The following is a 19265-nucleotide window of genomic DNA, read 5'->3' as shown; positions in this document are numbered from 1 at the left end:
CGTCTGAAGTCAGTTGAGTAATTGAAGTTGGGGATTTGATCCTTTCGACTCAATACACAATTAAAATCTCCACCTATTATAAGTTGGAGGGGGTTTTTCCTCAGTAAATAAATTACGCTTTCATTAAAGAATGTGGCTCTTGCAGCTCTATTACTGCTGCCAGAAGGAGCATATAAATTGACTATCGTAACTCCTGCTACATTTATTCCAATACCTCACTCCGATTCTAATTTATCAACGTTATGTACGGGGATGCCTTCTCTAACTAAAATGGACGTGCCAACACTCGTTTCAGTGGAAATATTGTAAAAATCAACGTAATTGGAAAAATTTAACTGCGGGAATACCACTTCCTGTAGGAGAGCAACATCTGTCGCTTACTCATACAGAAACTGTTTCAGAGCAGCTATTTTAACATCCGACTGTATCCTATTAATGTTTAACGTGGTAATCGTATATGACTGTAACATAGGGGAGTGACCATTCAGCTAATGGGGGCGGACAGCTACGGTATTGTGAAACAGATGTCAGATCAAGCGCTGGAGTTACACGTGCATCTTTTAGAATAGCAACGCTTGCTAGGGGCAATGTTGCCAACTCAGTTTCAACCAAGCGCCTGCACAACACTTGAAATGTGCCTATGTGAGCCCTTACAGAAGTGAGAAACTTTATGATACAAAAATAAAGATAAATTTCAGCATGTGATAGCCTAACAGTTCTTTAACACCTACTGTAGTATTGACGAGAGAAACATTTTGTAATAAATAAATAAAGAATATGTAATATATGCACTTCCAGCCATATAAGACAGTCTTTTGACTCTAGACATTGTAATTAAACGGCGTTTACACGTGGAAAGATGCATGGCATCCTTCCCACGCCACTCCCTCTCCGTTGGGTCTGCCATTAATACCGTTTACATTGCTGTTCTTGCCACGCCCCTCTAAATTATTATTTTCTGCTTTGTCTGCGACTTCTAAGTTTCACCTTATTTCGTAGCCACTTATTTTGGAGCTGAAACTAAACTGCAGTGCACGAGCTGTTTAACCAGGCTCGTCGTATTTCGCAGTTTGCCTTCCAACAAACGTATTTAAGATTTAATTTGTTACTTTTCCCAACAGCAAACGATTCTTTTTTCAGAACCTCATTTTGAGCCGTAAATCGTAGTCGTCGCATGTTGGCAAGAACGTCTCCGCTATCTCTTACCGTAACCATTTTTCCTTTATGTACGCGGGATGCATTAAAAAATCAATAGCGATTTATACAATTTCTTTTGAAAAATAAAGAATTAATATGCAACTCACTCGCTCTCCTGTTACCTTCCACTTTGCCGGCCGGGGTGGCCGAGCGGTTCTAGGCGCTACAGTCTGGAACCGCGCGACCGCTACGGTCGCAGATTCGAATCCTGCCTCGGGCATGGATGTGTGTGATGTCCTTAGGTTAGTTAGGTTTAAGTAGTTCTAAGTTCTAGGGGACTGATGACCTCAGTAGTTAAGTCCCATAGTGCTCAAAGCCATTTGAACCATTTTTGCACCTTCCACTTTGAACAGTAGATGTTCCGAAGTACTGCCGCCAATGCACTGTTCAGCTGTGATGGTTGGTAACAGGTCTCGTGCTGCAATTGTTGTCTCCGGTATCCTGAAACTCATATAAGAATATGGTTTTGCGTCCCAATGTAATTTTATGTTTGATAATTTTGCTAACACAATCGTCGATTGTGGCAGGTAGAAAAATAAATTTTTCGGAGCTTAAACTGATTAAAAAGGTACCTGATGTCAGTTGATGTCAATGGGCCAGGCACAACTGTGTGGGCTGGCAGCGTATCGACTGAAACTAAGCTAGTTGAGTGTTTAGATTTCAACGGTCATACGGAGTTCGCGCAGATGTCAAAGTAAGAAAAATATTTTTATTAATACGCAGGTGTGTAAACATAAGTTTAACATATGATTATAATTAATTTTAGTTAAATTTATTTATGTATATTGTACTATTTCATTCCTTTACTTAAGGGAGGTAGGACGTCAAACGGGCCGACTTGGTGCAGGAGAGGCACCACAGGACATTAATTTCCATTGTCTATACTTTTACAAATAAATTCATAACACTTTGTCAGCTTGATCTGGAAGGATTCAGGATTCACACTCATAGGAGTGGAAGTTCAAAAACATAATAAAATAATTCTTTTACATGTGAAATTTCATCATTTTTTACTTACTGTTGGCTGAATTTGTTGCTATAGGTACATTTTTCTTCATAAGTAAGACAAATTCTTCGATGAAATTTGCACAGTATACAAACCATGCTCACAGGTTTATGAAACTCTAGAATTTCTTTAATTTATGAAAAAACTAATGATCTGTTACATTTTAAACATCAAGTTTAGAAAAGACTCAAGTTTTATAATTAATTATCTCAGTTTTTACCACAGTTTTAAATATATTTGGAAAATTCTAGAATTTCATACACCTGTAAGTATGGTTTGTATGCTGTGCAAAATTCATCGAAGAATCTCTCTTGCTTATGAAGAAAAGGGTACCTATAGCAACAAATGCAGCCAATAGTAAGTGAAAAAAATGATGAAGTTTCACATATAAAAAACGTTTATTTTGTTATGTTTTTGAACTTCCGCTGCTATGAGTGTGAAGCTGAATCCTTTGTGGTCATGCTGACAAAGTTTTATGAATTTATTTGTAAAAGTATAGAAAGTGGAAATTAAAATGTCCTGTGGTGCCTCTCATGCTCCGAGTCAGCACGTTTAACCTCCTACCCCCCTCAATCAAGATTTGTTGTAGGGTTGGCCTACATGTGGTTTTACTAACGGCAAAATACAGTGATGGAAAAAAAATCGCAACGTCAAGAAATAATTAACGTAGAGTAATGAAATTTCGGTAATAAGTTTGTCTAGGTAACATATTTCAGCGATTAACATAGCAAGATCACAGGTTAATGTAAGCGCCAGATATGCCATCGCAGCCGGCCGTTGTGGCCGAGCGGCTCTAGGCGCTTCAGTCCCATTATGCTCAGAGCCATTTGAACCATTTTTAAGCCATGCAAATGTGAAGTGCTGATACATTAATAACCGGTGTAACTGTCAGAAGGTTGACAGCAGGCAGACGAAAGTGCTTGCATTGTGTTGTACAGATGCCGGATGTCAGTTTGCAGGATGGAGTTCAATGCCTACTGCACTTGTTCGGTCAATACGGTTACGGTTAATGCTGTTTGTAGATGACGCTGGAGTTGTGGTCCACTGGGGGCCGAACCGCACAATAACACTGGGTTCGGTGTGAGGCGGCGGTGGGGAGAGTGGACTGCTGTAGCCTGTTGGGTTGTGAACCACTGAGGGCTACGGCGGGGACGAAGCCTCTCCGTCGGTTCTAGGTCCCCAGTCACATAGAGTACAATACAATACAATGCAATGGAGATGCCACACAGAAATATGGTTCCTGAAGAGACGCAGCAGGCTTTTCAATAGTTGCAAAGGCAGCAGTCTCGTTTATTGACTAATCAGACTGTGTAACGTACGTTGACACTAAGAATGGCTGAAACCCAGGGGCTGGGTTTCTAGCCAGAATTCGATTAAGAAACTTAGCGATGTTATTCTTAAAGAATCACTCTAACAGATTGCGCAATAAAAAAATAGAATTTTTTCGCAATTTTGCCCTACATCTGCACTTAACACCGTCACATAACAAACAGGCAGAAATAAATGGATGTTGAACAATGATTTGGTTTGGCTGTAAATCTCACATATTGTCATTTGCCTGTATTTATTCGGTATATGATTTAAGTGTGAATACTTTTTTCTAGTTTTTATTTTTTTAAGTCATTAGCCTTCTGACTTGTTTAATGCGGACTCCCCCCCTCCACCCCCCCCCCCTCCCCCAGGTGACTTCGGCTGCAGTGTCCAGCATTTCATTTCAGAGTAGCAATTGCCACGTACGTCCTCAATTATTTGCTGGATGTATTCCACGAACCATGGGCCTTGCTGTGGATGGGGTGGCTGACGTGCCTCAGCGTATGTGTTGAGAGGCCAGACAAAAGTGTGGTTTCTGAAGAGGGGCAGCAGCCTTTTCAATAGTTGCGGGAGCAATAGCTCGGATGATTGACTGATCTGGCCTTGTAGCATCACCAAAACGGCCTTACTGTGCTGATACTGCGAACGGCTGAGAGCAATGGAAACTACAGCCGTAATTTTTACCGAGGGATGCAGCTTTACTGTACGGTTAAATGATGATGGCGTCCTCTTGGGTAAAATATTCCGGAGGTAAAACAGTCCCCTATTCGGATCTCTGGGCGGGGACTTCTCAAGAGGATGTCGTCATAAGGCGAAATCAGACTGGCGTTCTACGGATCGGAGCGTCGAGCGGAAATAGATCGTATGAAGTTAGATACAGTGGGAATTAGTGAAGTTCGGCGGCAGGAGGAAAATACAAAATCAAATAGGGGTAATGCAGGAGTAGATTCAATAACGAATAAGAAAACAGGAATGCGGGTAAACTACTATGAGCAGCATAGTGAACGTATTACTGTAGCCAAGATAGTCACAAAGCCAACGCCCACCACAGTAGTACAAGTTTATATACCAACCAGCTCCGCAGATGATGAAGAGATTGAAGAAATGTATGATGAGATAAAAGACGTTATTCAGGTAGTTAAGGGATACGAAAATTTAATAGTGATGGTGCGGGCGGGGGGGGGGGGGGGGGGGGAGGAGTGGGGACTGGAATTCAATAATAGGAAAAAGAAGAGAAGGGAAGACAGTAGGTGAATATGGAATTGGGAAAACGAATGAAAGACGAAGCCACGTGGCAAAGTTTTGCATAGAGCGTAATTTAATCATCACTAGCACTTGGTTTAAGAATCATAAACCAAAGTTGTATGCGTGGAAGAGGCCTGGAGACACCGGAAGATTTCATATTGGTTGTATAATGGTAAGACAGAGATTTAGAAAACAAGTTTTAAACTGTAAAATATTTCCAGGGGCAGATGTCGACTCAGACCACAATTTATTGGTCATGAACTGTAGATAAAAACTGATGAAATTGAAAAAAGGTAGGAAATAAAGGAGATGGGATAAGTTGAAAGAACCGGAGGCTGCTGAGAGTTTCAGAGGCAACGTTAGGCAACGGTTGACTAGAACGGGGAAAGAAATACAGTGGAAAACGAATGGGTAGGCTTAAGGTTGGATTCAGGATAAATGACTGACTCTCCAGCTGATCTTAGAAGATAGGTTAAGGAAAGACAAATCTTCGATTGTAGCATGTTTAGACTTAGAAATAGCTTTAGACGACATTTACTAGAATACTATCTTTGAAATTCTGAAGATAGCACGGATAAAATACAGGGAGCGAAAGGCTATTTTCAACTTGTACAAAAACGAGATGGCAGTTAAAAGAGTCGAGAGCCATGAGAGGGACGCAGTGGTTATTCAATCTGATTATTGATTGAGCAGTAAAGAAAACCAAAGAAAAGTTTGGAGTAGGAATTAAAGTTCAAGAAAAAGATATAAAAACTATGAGGTTTGCCGATGTCGTCGTAAGTCTGTCAGAGACAGCAAAGGACTTGGAAGAGCCGTTGATGGAATAGACTTTGTGTTGAAAGGAGGGTATAAGATGTCTATCAACAAAAACAAAACAATGATAATGAAATCTAGTCGAGTTAAATCAGGCGATGCTAAGGGAATTAGATTAGGAAACGAGATAATTAGATGAGCTATTTGGGCGGCGAAATAACTGATGATGGCCGAAGTATAGAGGATATAAAATGTAGACTGGAAATGGTAAGAAAAGAATTTGTGACGAAGAGAAATTAGTTAACATCGAATTTAGATTTAAGTGTTAGGAAGTCTTTTCTGAAAGTATTTATCTGGAATGTAGCCACGTATGGAAATGATCCGTGGACGACGAACAATGTCGACAAACAGAGAATACAAGCTTCCGAAATGTGGTGCTACAGATGAATGTTGAAAATTAGGTGTGTAGACCACGTAACTAATGAGGAGGTACTGAATAGAATTGGGGAGACAAGAACTTTGTGGCACGACCTGACCAAAAGGAGGGATCGATTAATAGGACACATTCTGAGACATCAAGGGATCACCAATTTAGTATTGGAGGGACGCGTCTGACGAAGACCAGGAGATGAATATAGTAACAGATTCAGAAGGCTGTAGGTGGCAACAGTTATGCGGAGATGATGTGGCTCGTGCAGGATAGAGTAGCATGGAAAGCAGCATCAAACCAATCTTCCGATTGAATACCAGAACAACAACAAAATTCTGAAATTATAAATTTCTGACATAAAGTTTTTAGAAAATGAGTGCCGGTCTTTGTTGAGTAGCTATGGTACTACAGGATTCTGTAAGTCGTTGCTAAGTACTTGGATTTGAGTTCCACATGAAGCAGACTGCTATTCTGTTTGCATTTAGCTACCAATGTTAGTAGGCATAAGAAAGCAATGACCTAGCTTCTTCTTTCTCCTGTCCTCTTCACCTCCTCCACTCATTCCTCCTTTACGCTACTTACGTCCCACAAACCCATGGTAGCAATACGGAATATAAACGTAGGCTCGTCATGCCTGAACACCGGTTAAGGAGCCCGTAATATATGTAGAAATTGAAATGCCTTCCGAGTACGTAATGAAAGTAGCTTTTTACTTAAAAACTGCTAATTAAAAATTAATAACTTTATGAAAAGAAACAAAAAGCAAATCAAAATTTTATTAATACTGACAAACAATTTTGCTTTTGTTCGTTTTTGAGCCGTAATCGATAGTAGCTTCTCTCATTGGGCACACAGTGAATCTTCCAACGCATTGTCTCTGACAGTTTCCGCTCACAGCAGGCTACTGGATGGGCTGGGCACAGCGCGAGAATAATATTAATTATAAACAACTCATTTCATCTCATGATAAAAACAACAGATTGCAGTTCGCTGAGAGTTCTCTCCCCAGAAAGGGAAGTATACAAATAACAGAATAATCCCGATGAATGTAATTTCTGTACGGTCCAGTCCACACAGTCTTTGTAATCTCCCGACAGCGAGACCTTTGTTTTAAAAATTGCCTCTCGGAGTTCACTTTTGATGAAATTCTGCGTAACGCACAGACTGCAAATTATCTACAGTAAGTACAGATAATCAGCAGACGAATATATTGTCATCCAATTTTTTGGATAACTGTTTCCTCAGTAAAGTGAAGAAATTTTGTTTATAAGAACGAGTTTTAGAGACTACCTGCGACCGAACAGGCAAACAGACGTGGGTGTCAGAACAAACAGCGACGTGCGAGACTTACTGGTTCGTACTAACAATAGTCGGCGGATACACCCAAGGAAAGTATGCGATAGCCATTCGAAAGAACTCGCCAAGCTGAGTGCAGAATTTTCCGATTCCTATCACCATTTTCTATACGTCATTTGATTTTCCCTAGGCATAAGAAAGTAACCCTATACATTCTTCGATATAACAAAATAAATAGTATCAGCGTCTGGTTTCTCAAGGATTGTTAGCGGACATTTTTTCAATAACGAGTCAAAAGCTTTTTCTAAACGCGTGTCTATTTCTAAAGTTACCTTATTCCTTCACTACATTAAAATATTTTTCTATGTGATTGATCATAATTTTAGTGAATACAATTTATTGCGCGGTCTATATTTTTTACGCCTTGTCTCTTTCTTTTGCTATAAAGGTGAATAACTGCAGTATTGTTCCAGTTTTGGGGAATTTACACTCTGTATTTTTGTAAGTCAATTTTATAACGTTTCCTCTAGCTTTAACCATTTCTACTGAGAAACCATCATCAACAAGTGGCTTACACTTAATCACACCTCAAGTAGCTTACACATCGCGTCTGGTGTTACTGTCGGAACGTCACTATTTTAGTGCGTCACGATGGAGTATATAGCCAAACATTCGTGAGGGGTAGATTACAAATTGTCGTCCAGAATACAAATTTAGGTTTTTCGTGGTTTCTCTACATCGATTTAGGCGAATTCTCAAATGACTCCTTTGAAAACGGCAGGGTTCGTTCTATCCGAGCGCCCTTTGAACTAGGCATTAAACCGTAACGTCCTTCTTCTTGAATCGCATCCTACATTCTCATGTGTATCCACACGTTCTTGTATCCGTCTCCTTTGCCGAGAAGATGGAGTGCATATTATGGTTAGAGACGCGTTCATTTCAAATTCATATCCGAGCGATTTGCACTGATGTCAATGCATACAATGCAGATCAGCTCATTCCATTTCAGTGCTTTTAATTTTTTTCATCCACATCCCTTGGGCCTGGGTGAGCCACGGTACCTCACCAACTCCGTCCCCCGAGCGGTGCTATTCTTTCCCCATATACCCCGTGGAAGAACCCCTGGTAGTAGTGTTCGGAAATCGAAGGTGGAAGGCGAGATCAGCTAAACTAATGGTTAAGGCTGCTGCTCACAATGAACAGAAAATACTGATTCAAAATCTTGTCTGGCACAAATTTTAAGTTGTCATTCATTAGAACCCGGAGTTTTCATTTAACAATTCCATCTTCTTCCTCTATTCAAATGCATTACAAGTTAACGATATGAATCTGCTTCAAGCAGCCTGTTGACGTTCTTCCACAACCATGGAACTCAAACGTTCAGTGAATGCCTCTATAATTCGAAAACAATCCTACAATTACAAGTCTGGCAGTTCTGCCCTCGTGACGTGTTTGCGTGGCCATAATATCAAGGGAGGCTTCAATTTGTCCATATACTACATCAAGATCACGGAAGGAGCTAACTCAAAAAAGCTCATCGACACTGATGTATATATCTATTGGTGAAGCTTCCATGTTGCATTGTTGTATCCCATGACACTCTTGCGTTCCTAACGTTTCGACCAGAGCTCTGCTGGACATCTTCAGAGAAACTTCTGGTTGTGCTGAGTCTTGCCGAGTGCGGTACCAAAATCACCGCTGAAGATGTCTACTTCAGCTCTGGACGAAACGTCAGGAACGAAGAAGTTTCATGAACCACGGCCATACATCCCGGAAGATTCACCAACACTTAAGACATCCAGTCCTGAAGGGCTTCATTGTATGATACGAGGGTTGGAACTTTAATAGTGGGAACTATTTATTTACAGATCTTACAAAATACATACGTATTCCAAAGTTTTACTGACCTTCAAAGTAGTCAACAGCATTGTGTATAACCTGTTGCCAGCGACGTGGGATTCGTAGGATACTCTTAGCAGTGCCAGTTGTGTTGACAGTTCGAGCGGCGCGGTCTATTGCCCGACGAATTTGGAGCAGTTCTGAAGCGAATGCCGTGAAGTGTTTGCTTCAGTTTAAAAATCGAGTTGACCTCACGAGGGCTTAAGTCAGGGGAGTGCTGTAGGTGGTACAGCACTTAGCACCCCAGTAGTCAAACAAATCACTAACAGCTTGCACTTTACTGGCTTGGGCATTGTTCTGCAAAATGATGGTCAGGTCCTGCAGAAAGTGTGATCACTTCTGTCTCTATGCTGTTCATTTTTGGAACACAACCTACGACCACCTTAGAGACAGAAGTTAAAGTTCGAACCTCGTAGATGTCTATGTTGTAACATGTTTGGTTTTAAATTTCTCAGCGCATACGTCCCAGAATACAGATACAGATTGTTATGGGTGTAAGTGCAGATATTTTTATTGGTGATTGAGGACAGTATACAGATTGTTACGGGTATAAGTGCAGATATTTTTATTGGTGATTGAGGACAGTATACTGACAAACATTAAATCAGTATTTACTTTATTTATAGGTTAGTAATTATAAATATTAGGGTAGTATGCTTTCAGGTTGGTTAGTATCTCCAAGTACATGTGCCAAGAGCAAGCCATTAATGGTAACTTTCCACTGGGCACCAGGTCAGGTACTGAAGTGTGGACGAGAGTACGCAAAATGTTTAATCTATACTGACTGGCGTAGTCAACTTAGTGGTGCTATTACGACCGTGCAGAAAACATCAGGTAACAACTTATGTGAAGTGTTTGCGGGAAGTCTCTTAGAAACAGAGGAGGAACAACTAACACACTGAAGTTGGTACATAATAAGATACCAACGATCACAATATCTGCACTTATACACCTAACGTCTTGTACACCATATTACTTCATTCCACGTATAACTCGTGAAATGACTGTAAGGGGAAAATCAGAGAAATTCGAGTTCGAACAGTTTACTGACAGCTGTTCTCCTCATGCACCACTTGTGAATGGTACAGGAAGTGAAAGTGACTATTATACAGATACCAGAAATGCCACCCCACTCCCCCCATCTTATAGCGTATGGTGGCACATAGCTTATAGACGTACCAGTAGATTCAGATATAAACCCAATTGTGAAGATTAGTTCTTAGAATTTTATTACTGCCTAATAAAATGTGTGTTGCGATGTTCGCATGAAGGAGAAGATTTCTCGCTTGACTTTACGAGGTGAACCTTGGAGTGAAAATATTCCTCCTTTTCCGAAACCGTTTTCGTACTTAGTTTTGTTACTGGAAACATGCAGGTTTGCGCTGAGGTACGGTGACGATAAACTTGACGTCAAACAAATGGCTTTTCGTGCTCACACGAATGGCAGCACGGCTGTGCCTACATCAGGGAAACAGGCTAGACAATGACTTAAGTGACTGCCTCGTAGCAGCAAGAATACAAACAGAACGTGTTTTTTTCACTACATTATGATATTTTGCTATCATTTTCCTAAAACTTATTAGTGTTAATGTATCCATCTTGGGATGATAATATCACACATCAGACTTAATGTTATATACTATTTTTTTCTATTTTCTAAGCTTAGCCTTTACTTCAGCTGCGTACTGCCTATCGATAGACATACAGCGACAGCTGGTTAAGCCGTTTCCAGCACGCAAGTTAATTATTGCCTGTTGCCAATGGTTTGTGCAGGGAGGCGCAGTAAACAGCGTGCAGAGACAAACTCTTTTTTGATGTAGTGGCCATGAGGTCACTGAGGAACTCCTGGCGCTCTAACGTATATGTCGGAGGCTTTGTGGTTCTTTTAAGTTTTATGGTTTTCACTTAATTATTTTTGTTCAGTGAGTGATTTGTAAGTATTCAAACAATGGCAAGTCGTGCTGTTGCTGGCTGTAAAGCTCACAACCATAACACAAAAGAGGCCGAAGTAGTGCTTCATGCTGTCCCCCCACAATAAGGATTGAAAAAGATTTCAATGTCAAAATGCTGTTGGAAAGATGCTGTGAATGTTGCAAACGTTAAAATATGCTCTCGTCATTTCGAAGAAACGGATTAAATAAGGAGCTTTCATCTGAAATGACGAACTTACGCGGCTCAAAACAGCTAAATTCGAATTAATTTTTGGCCAGATCGATAGATACACCAATGTGCCAAGACAAATTGTTGTTGTTGTTAGGAACCTGTGCACTACACGTACCGAGCATATTCCCTCTGTTCATCTAGAGATAATTACAATTTACGTGAGAACCTGAAATTTTATCCGTATGTGTTGCCTGTGATCGAAACGCAGCTCATCATTGCAAAGCAAAGAAATGGCGTTATCATTGCTTGGCGTGAATAACAGTTGTGTGTTCAAACAAATTTCGGGCTTGCAACCGCTCGTCGTTTAATTCATTGCACGATACTTCGACAAGGCACTGGTCACTCTTCTGCTGGTAACTTGCTCCGTTTCTTCCTATATATAGCGCGCTGTGAGTATTCAGTACATGCGTGAAAATTCAAGTTCACAGATGGAAAACACTTCACGGTGGCAGCGCCCTCGACGGTGGAACCGCAGAGCTCAGCTGTCCTCTGTGTTACCGAACGCCTCGGCCGTTGGCGCATCTGTCGCCTTCGATTAGAACAAATCGTGGAGACGATGGGGTTCCACTCACTGTCGAACTGGTAGCCGCTGTAGCGGTTCATCAGACTTTCCAACAGCCAGATTTCCATGGATTCTTTAGTAATGGAGTCCCAAAGAGATGTAGTTGCGGTCTGAATCACAGTTCTATCATACTCCATTGAATGTACAGTGTTCGGCAGTAGTGGACTTGCTTGGCTGCAGAAGGCTAGCGCAACGGTCATGTACAACACAGCGTTTTGACAGTGCTAGTGGTCCGCCTTATGTAAGCCGTACCACACTGCTAAGGTATTTTGTTAATTCCAGCCTTCCACTTGCTATTGCTTAGAACACCCGTACGCAGAGCTCACACTGTATAAAATCAATACAGTTTGCCTAGAGAGCTCGCCTGCCTAAAGACAGTGTTTAGGATTGGGTATCCACCCAGCAGATTAACAGGGCACTGTCAGTTAAAATCAAGAATGACGAAGCGGATAAAGAGGAGAATACGCCGGCAAAATGTTAAGCTTTTCTTCCTTTCGTGGGAAATATTTCGTTTAAAATAGCAAGGATCCTCTGTAAATTTCAAGTGAAAGTGATTTCCCGCCATCATCTGAGATTGCATACCATTTGCGATCGCTGAAGGACGACTTGTTTTTGCGGAAGGCCGGAATTTACAAAATACCTTGTTAGTGGGTTATGGCTTTCATAAGATAGATGAGGCGCCCTTTGAAAGAATTTTGCGCTGAACGTCAACATTGCATTTGCCTTTTGTATTCAATCAAGTCCGCTGTTGCCGAACGGTGAATTTCCACTGGACTTTCAGCGGAGAATGATATAACGGTGATTCTGATCGCAGCTACTTCTCTTGGGACTCCATTACGAAGGAATCCGAGGAAATACGCCCGGCGGAAGATCTGATGAATCGTGATAGCGGCTGCCAGTTGGACAGCGCATGGAACCCCGTCATCTGAACAATGTGTTCCAATCGAAGACGACAGAGCGCGCCAACGGCCGCGGCGAGCGGTAACGCAGGCGACAGCAGAGTTCCGCGGTTCTGCCAGCGAGGGCGCTGCAGCCGCGAGGCGTGGTCCGTCTGTCAACTTTTTGAGTTTTGACGCATGGGCGGAATACTCAAATGGTTCCAATGGCTCTGAGCACTATGGGACTGAACATGACATCAGTCCCCTAGAGCTTAGAACTACTTAAACCTAACTAGCCTAAGGACATCACACACATCCACGCCAGAGACAGGATTCGAACCTGCGACCGTAGCGGTCGCGGGGTTCCAAGGTGAAGCGCCTATAACCGCTCGGTCACAACGGCCGGCGCGGAATACTCGCAGCACTTTATATGGGGCGGAAAGGATAGTCTTCGCCAGTCTTCGATGGCTTACGAAAGTGGCTGGCAGACGCCCAGTCGAAATATCGTGCAATGAATTTAACGACAATTGGCTGCAAGCCAGAAATTTGTTTGGAAACACAGTCCGCCAGGAATATTTTAAAATTTACAAAAGTTATGTGATTTAAGTAGTGTAGGAACTTAAATTAGCAGCAAAAGATAAGCTTCCTTGATAGTGTTGTGTGTGTGAATTCCTAAGGGACCAAACTGATGAGGTCATCGATCCCCAGAGTTGCATATTACTTAAACTAACTTATGCTAAGAACAACGCACACAGCCATACCCGAGGGAGCACTCGAACCTCCGGCGGGAGGGGCCGCGCAATCCGGGACATGGTGCCTCTAACCGCACGGCCACTCCGCGCGGCTTGATAGTGTTCGACAACATAGAAACTCCCAACTATTCAGCAAGGTGCAAGAGTTAATGGTGCCATGATTTGGCTTATCCGCCACACCGCACCCGACTTTACTGAACGGAAGGCACCGAAACTGAACTCGCATATGCCTCCTGTAAACCGTATTTTGCAGCCCTGAAAAGTTCTGGAGCGAATGTCCTTTTATATGAATGAATTTTAACAACTTGGATCAACATTGTTTTCCAGCTTTGATTAAAAAAATCCGAAGGATTGTAAAATCGTATTTGGAAGCTACATTCGCTCATTGCATTGCTTTCTAGGTTCGTAGCATTTAGATAATTACTTGCGTCAGAACGAACGTGCCACCTATCAGTTGAAGGTTTTTAATCTAGTGGTGGATATAAAATGCAAGTAGTGCGTTGTCTAGATTTTTTTCTCAGAATATTTCTAATATTCACTTTGACAGAAATTTGCAACAACAGATTGCACTTTGCGCTTTCTGAGCTCTGCACTAGTTTCGGTTCGATATTTGCTTCAATTTTATTTAAGACGCCCGTATCTTTAAACGGCTGGCAAGTTACAGAATGTAGCAGAAACGTTCTGGCAGCAGCAGAATCGCAACTTACGTTTCAGTGGATACCAAAGCACTCCACAAACACGTTGCGCAAATGCACAGCTCACATGCTGTAGCGATGTTCTGGCTCTGAGATCGTTCCTCAGTGACGCCACTGCGTCAACCAATAGTAGGTAGCGCAAATCGCTTGTTGACTAAAACTTTTGAAAATTTTTTTACGGACCTTGTGTTTGTTAATTGTTGTCGTTGTTTGTCCAGCGCGCGCTTGACGTAATGTTTGATACAGTTCCAGTTGGTAGGCATCGCTCAAGAGATGTAGACGCGTGGGTGTGTGTTTTACGATGTAACCGGCATTAAAAGTGCACCCATTATTATGGTCAGCATAATCATTGGTGCCGCGTTTACAGAATACCTGAAGTTTCAGTGTGAAGAAATTCGTTATGTGTTGTGGCGTACGCGACTGTTCTCAGTCGAAGTGTAGTTTCAGTTGGTTTTTGGAGATGGGAAAATTCCACATAAACAATAAATTTCCTGTTCCGTCATAAAAACTTGTCAATCAAATACTTTATTATCTCTATCGAAAGATGCTAATGAAGGAACACGTGGTCTATGACTGTCCGATTCGTGCAACGAATTTGGAAGAGTAATGTAGCACTCTCGTTAATATCTTTGTAGCAAAGTTAATCTTGTGTGACGTCGGGATTGACTTGTGAAGACAGAGACGCGGATGATAATGATGGCACTTCCCTTCCCTAAATGCCAGCTGATGTTAACGTATTTTCATTTATATTCCATGACGTCCAGATATGTTTGAACAATGATCAACAGGTTTTTGCTAGTTGTAGCTAAAGCAGCTATTTTCAGTGAACGTAACAAGTACAGGATTCGAAGCGAGGATGTTAAATTAGGACAAGATACGAGAATTAAACAATGAATGATATTGTTATCTGTCAATAAAATCACACATAGTTGCTTTGTCGTGCGAATTCTGGCGTGATGCAAAAGGAAATACTAGTTGTTTCGATTCTAATTTTTTTAGTGATAATCCGACTATCATTATCGTTTGAAACGAAATTTCACAAGAATTGTTTTCTTGTATTGTTTGTAACTCATAAATTCCAACTGTATACGACAAGAACTAGCAAGTTTCTAGGTAGTTACTTTTGACAGTGTAAGAAGAACAGCTACCTCACTGCATATTCACGCAGATAATCAATATAATACTTAGGTATGGTAATAGACATAGACCGAATACAGTTACGTGCAGCTGCGATCGTAAAGCCTTTATGAAAGCGTAACAAAAGTGCTCGTTGAACTTAAATGGGATACTTGGAAGGAAGACAATGAGCCCCAGGGGTTGAGTGAATTTAGGGCACCTGTGCGGCCATTCCACGCCACCATCGTACATCTCGCATTAGGATCAAGATAAGAAAGATTAGGGCGACTACAGAGGCATGTAGAGTCATTTTCCTTCACTCGATTGAAGATTGGAACAGGCAATCGCTAACAATTGTATGATGTACATCAGCGCACCTGATGATGGCAACGTGGTCAATTGCCGAAATATTGCGTCCTATGCACACTGATACCAGACTGTTCACCCGAGATTTATTTCGTCATAAAACACGCCTGGAGAAATTGAAGAATCACAGACGTCTGCTTATTACACATTACGACCATCTTCAACTGTCAGCGGTGTCTGTGAGTCCACAGACGAGGCCGGCCTGTACGCTTCTGTGCTATACATGTTCCTTCCAGTTTGCACTTCACTATCACATCGGAAACAGTGGACTTAGGGATGTTTAGTAGTGTGAAAATCTCGCGTACAGACGTATAACACAAGTGACACCCAATCACCTGACCACGTTCGAAGTCCATGAGTTCCGCGGAGCGCCCCATTCTGTTCTCTCACGATGTCTAATGACTGCTGAGCAGCACAATGCACCTAATATGAAGAACGTATGTTTTTGGGGGTGTCCGGATACTTTTGGCATGCTGCAACTGCAAAGAATGATCTTGGTTTGCGTAAGGCAGGCGTCTACCGTATTCCTTGCAGTTCTGGCATGTTATGTTATAATCACACTATCAGGACTCTGGAGGAAAGGTGTAATGAGCAAAAGCGTTACACACGCATACAACAGCCGAGCAATTCCATCATTGCAGAACATTGTCCTGGCACCGGTCGTCATATGGAATATAACAACACGCAGCTTCTGACATGCACTTCCAGCGATTGGGATAGTCTTATTAAGGAAGCTGTTGAAATTAAATTAGCCAGTAACCCTATAAATAGAGATGGTGGTTACTTATTTCACTGTCGATAACTTCTGACGACGGTCACATTTGGCTTGTGGTGGTACTAGTGCTCACAGCGTTTGCGTTATCTTACCGGAGTTTCTCTGCAAACCACGGTTTTAAATCCCCTTGCACAGCGCTTACTTGCTGCAGATAAGCCGTGAAAATGACAGGGTGTGTTCCTGTCTAAACGGCGGCCGTTTTCGATGACGTCACCAGGTTGCATTCCCGTAAGTTGTTTGCACGTCCTGATACTGACGGGATGCTATGCTTTAGAAACGCCACGGCATGCTGCGTTTCCCATTCTATCGGACTGAACTAGCGGCCATTCTGCTGAGGCACTCACACGTGGAGTGGGGAGAGAAACTGCAGTGGGTACCAATTGGGGAAGGCAGGTTGGACGAGCTGCGTCTTCCTGTGTGTCTGCTGACCGCCATCTCAGACGCAGGGGTTGGTGCAATAAAACTGACGGCGACAAGCAGTGGTACGTTTCCGTAAAGAGATAAGCGCCTTCCAGCAGTTTGTAGGCCCGGCCGTGAGTGGCGTGGGCAGAGGCAGCAAACACGGCCATCTCTATTTATGAAAACAGCCGGCCGACACGCTTATCGCCGCTAAGGCAGACGGCGCAGCTGACGTCAGAGGGGCACAAAGAGACAAGACGGCAGGTGGTAAAAATTCAAAAGGATAGCTTAAAGGAGACGACCGCCGGCGAGGGCGGCGCCGTGCCTCGCGTAATGCTCACCTGGCGACGCGGCCGAGGTCGCATGGGAAGCGCCTCATTATCACCGCCGGTCATGACTGCACGTCGCGCCGCGCCGCGACGCCTCCCGTGCACGTAATCGCGCCGCCTACTGTACAGCGCGACGCGTTGTCCTACTTCCGTCTCTGTGCTTCCACTGGTAATTTGCGGGAGCTTCCAGTCGTCTCTGTACATCGTTTGGTTGCCACTCTGTTCCCTCGTGTTCACTATGCGAGCCCATTTTAGAATACTCGCGAACGGTAGTGAGTGTTGTAGAGGGTAGACCAGGCGGAATTCTCAGTATTGGGGGATGTAACAGGAACGTAGCCAGTCACGACGAACCTCCTCCATCGGATGCGAGACGTATGAGACAGGCGAATGGGTAGGTTTAAGAGATGAAATTGCGAAGGCAGCAGAGAATCAAACAGGTAAAAATACAAGGCCTTGTACAAATACTTGGGTAACACAGGAGATATTAAGTTTAACTGCGAAATGAGAAAATACGCTACTGGCCATTAAAATTGCTACCCCAAGAAGAAATACAGATGACAAACGGGTATTCACTGGACAAATATATTACACTAGAACTGACATGTCATTACATTTTCACGCAGTTTGGATGGATAGATCCTGAGAGACCAGTACCCAGAACAACCACCTCTGGTCGTAATAACGGCGTTGATACGCCTGGGCATTGGGTCAAACAGAGCTTAGATGGCGTGTACAGGTACAGCTGCCCATGCAGCTTCAACACGATACCACAGTTCATCAAGAATAGTGACTGGCGCATTGTGACGAGCCAGTTGCCCGGCCACCATTGACCTGACGTTTTCAATTGGTGAGAGATCTGGAGAATGTGCTGGCCAGGGCAGCAGTCGAAAATTTGCTGTATCCAGAATGGCCCGTACAGCACCTGCAACATGCGGTCGTGCATTATCCTGCTGAAATGTGGGGTTTCGCAGGGATCGAATGAAGGGTAGAGCCACGGGTCATAACATATCTGAAATGTAACGTCCACTGTTCAAAGTGCCGTCAATGCGAACAAGAGGTGACAGAGACGTGTAACCAATGGCACCCCATACCATCACGCCGGGTGATATGCCAGTATGACGATGACAAATACACGCTTCCAACGTGCGTTCACCGCGATGTCGCCAAACATGGAAGCGACCATCATAATGCTGTAAACAGAACCTGGATTCATCCGAAAAAATGACGTTTTGCCATTCGTGCACCCAGGTTCGTCGTTGAGTACACCATCGCAGGCGCTCCTGTTGTGATGCAGCGTCAAGGGTAACCGCAGCCATGGTCTCCGAGCTGATAGTCCATGCTGCTGCAAACGTCGTCGAACTGTCGAGCAGATGGTTGTTGTCTTGCAAACGTCCCCATCTGTTGACTCAGGGATCGAGACGTGGCTGCACGATCCGTTACAGCCATGCGGATAAGATGCCTGTCATCTCGACTGCTAGTGACACGAGGCCGTTGGCATCCAGCACGGCGTTCCGTATTACCCTCCTGAACCCACCGATTCCATATTCTGCTAACAGTCATTGGATCTCGACCAACGCGAGCAGCAATGTCGCGATACTATAAACCGCAATCGCGATGGGGTACAATTCGACCTTTGTCAAAGTCGGAAACGTGATGGTACACATTTCTCCTCCTTACACGAGGCATCACAGCAACGTTTCACCAGGCAACGCCGGTCAACTGCTGTTTGTATTTGAGAAATCGGTTGGAAACTTTCCCCATGTCAGAACGTTGTAGGTGTCGCCACCGGCGCCAACCTTGTGTGAATGCTCTGAAAAGCTAATCATTTGCGTATCACAGCATCTTCTTCCTGTCGGTTAAATTTCGCGTCTGTAGCAGTTCATCTTCGTGGTGTAGCAATTTTAATGGCCAGTAGTGTATAAAAATGAAGCAAATGATGAAGGCGAAAGGGAATACAAAAAGTGAGATTGACAGTAAGTGAAAATGGCTAAGCAGGGATGGCTAGCGGACAAATGCAAGGACTTATAAGCATATTTCACTACGGGGAAAATAGGTGTGGCCTACAGGAAAACTAAGGAGAATTTTGAAGGAAA

General features: G+C 43.0%; 1 protein-coding gene across 1 annotated transcript in view; it reads right to left on the bottom strand.

Annotated features, from left to right (window-relative positions):
- Positions 1-17222, bottom strand: part of LOC124620001 (mucin-4-like) — a 115682-nt gene extending 98460 nt beyond the window's left edge. The window contains exon 1 of the mRNA XM_047146666.1: positions 17185-17222. Coding sequence (XP_047002622.1) covers positions 17185-17222 — 38 coding nt within the window. The remainder of the gene's footprint in view (positions 1-17184) is intronic.
- Positions 17223-19265: the final 2043 nt, after the last annotated feature.

This window comes from Schistocerca americana, chromosome 6 (genome assembly GCF_021461395.2).
Source record: "Schistocerca americana isolate TAMUIC-IGC-003095 chromosome 6, iqSchAmer2.1, whole genome shotgun sequence".
Taxonomy (NCBI): Eukaryota; Metazoa; Arthropoda; class Insecta; order Orthoptera; family Acrididae; genus Schistocerca; species Schistocerca americana.
This window is presented reverse-complemented; position numbering and strand designations above follow the sequence as displayed.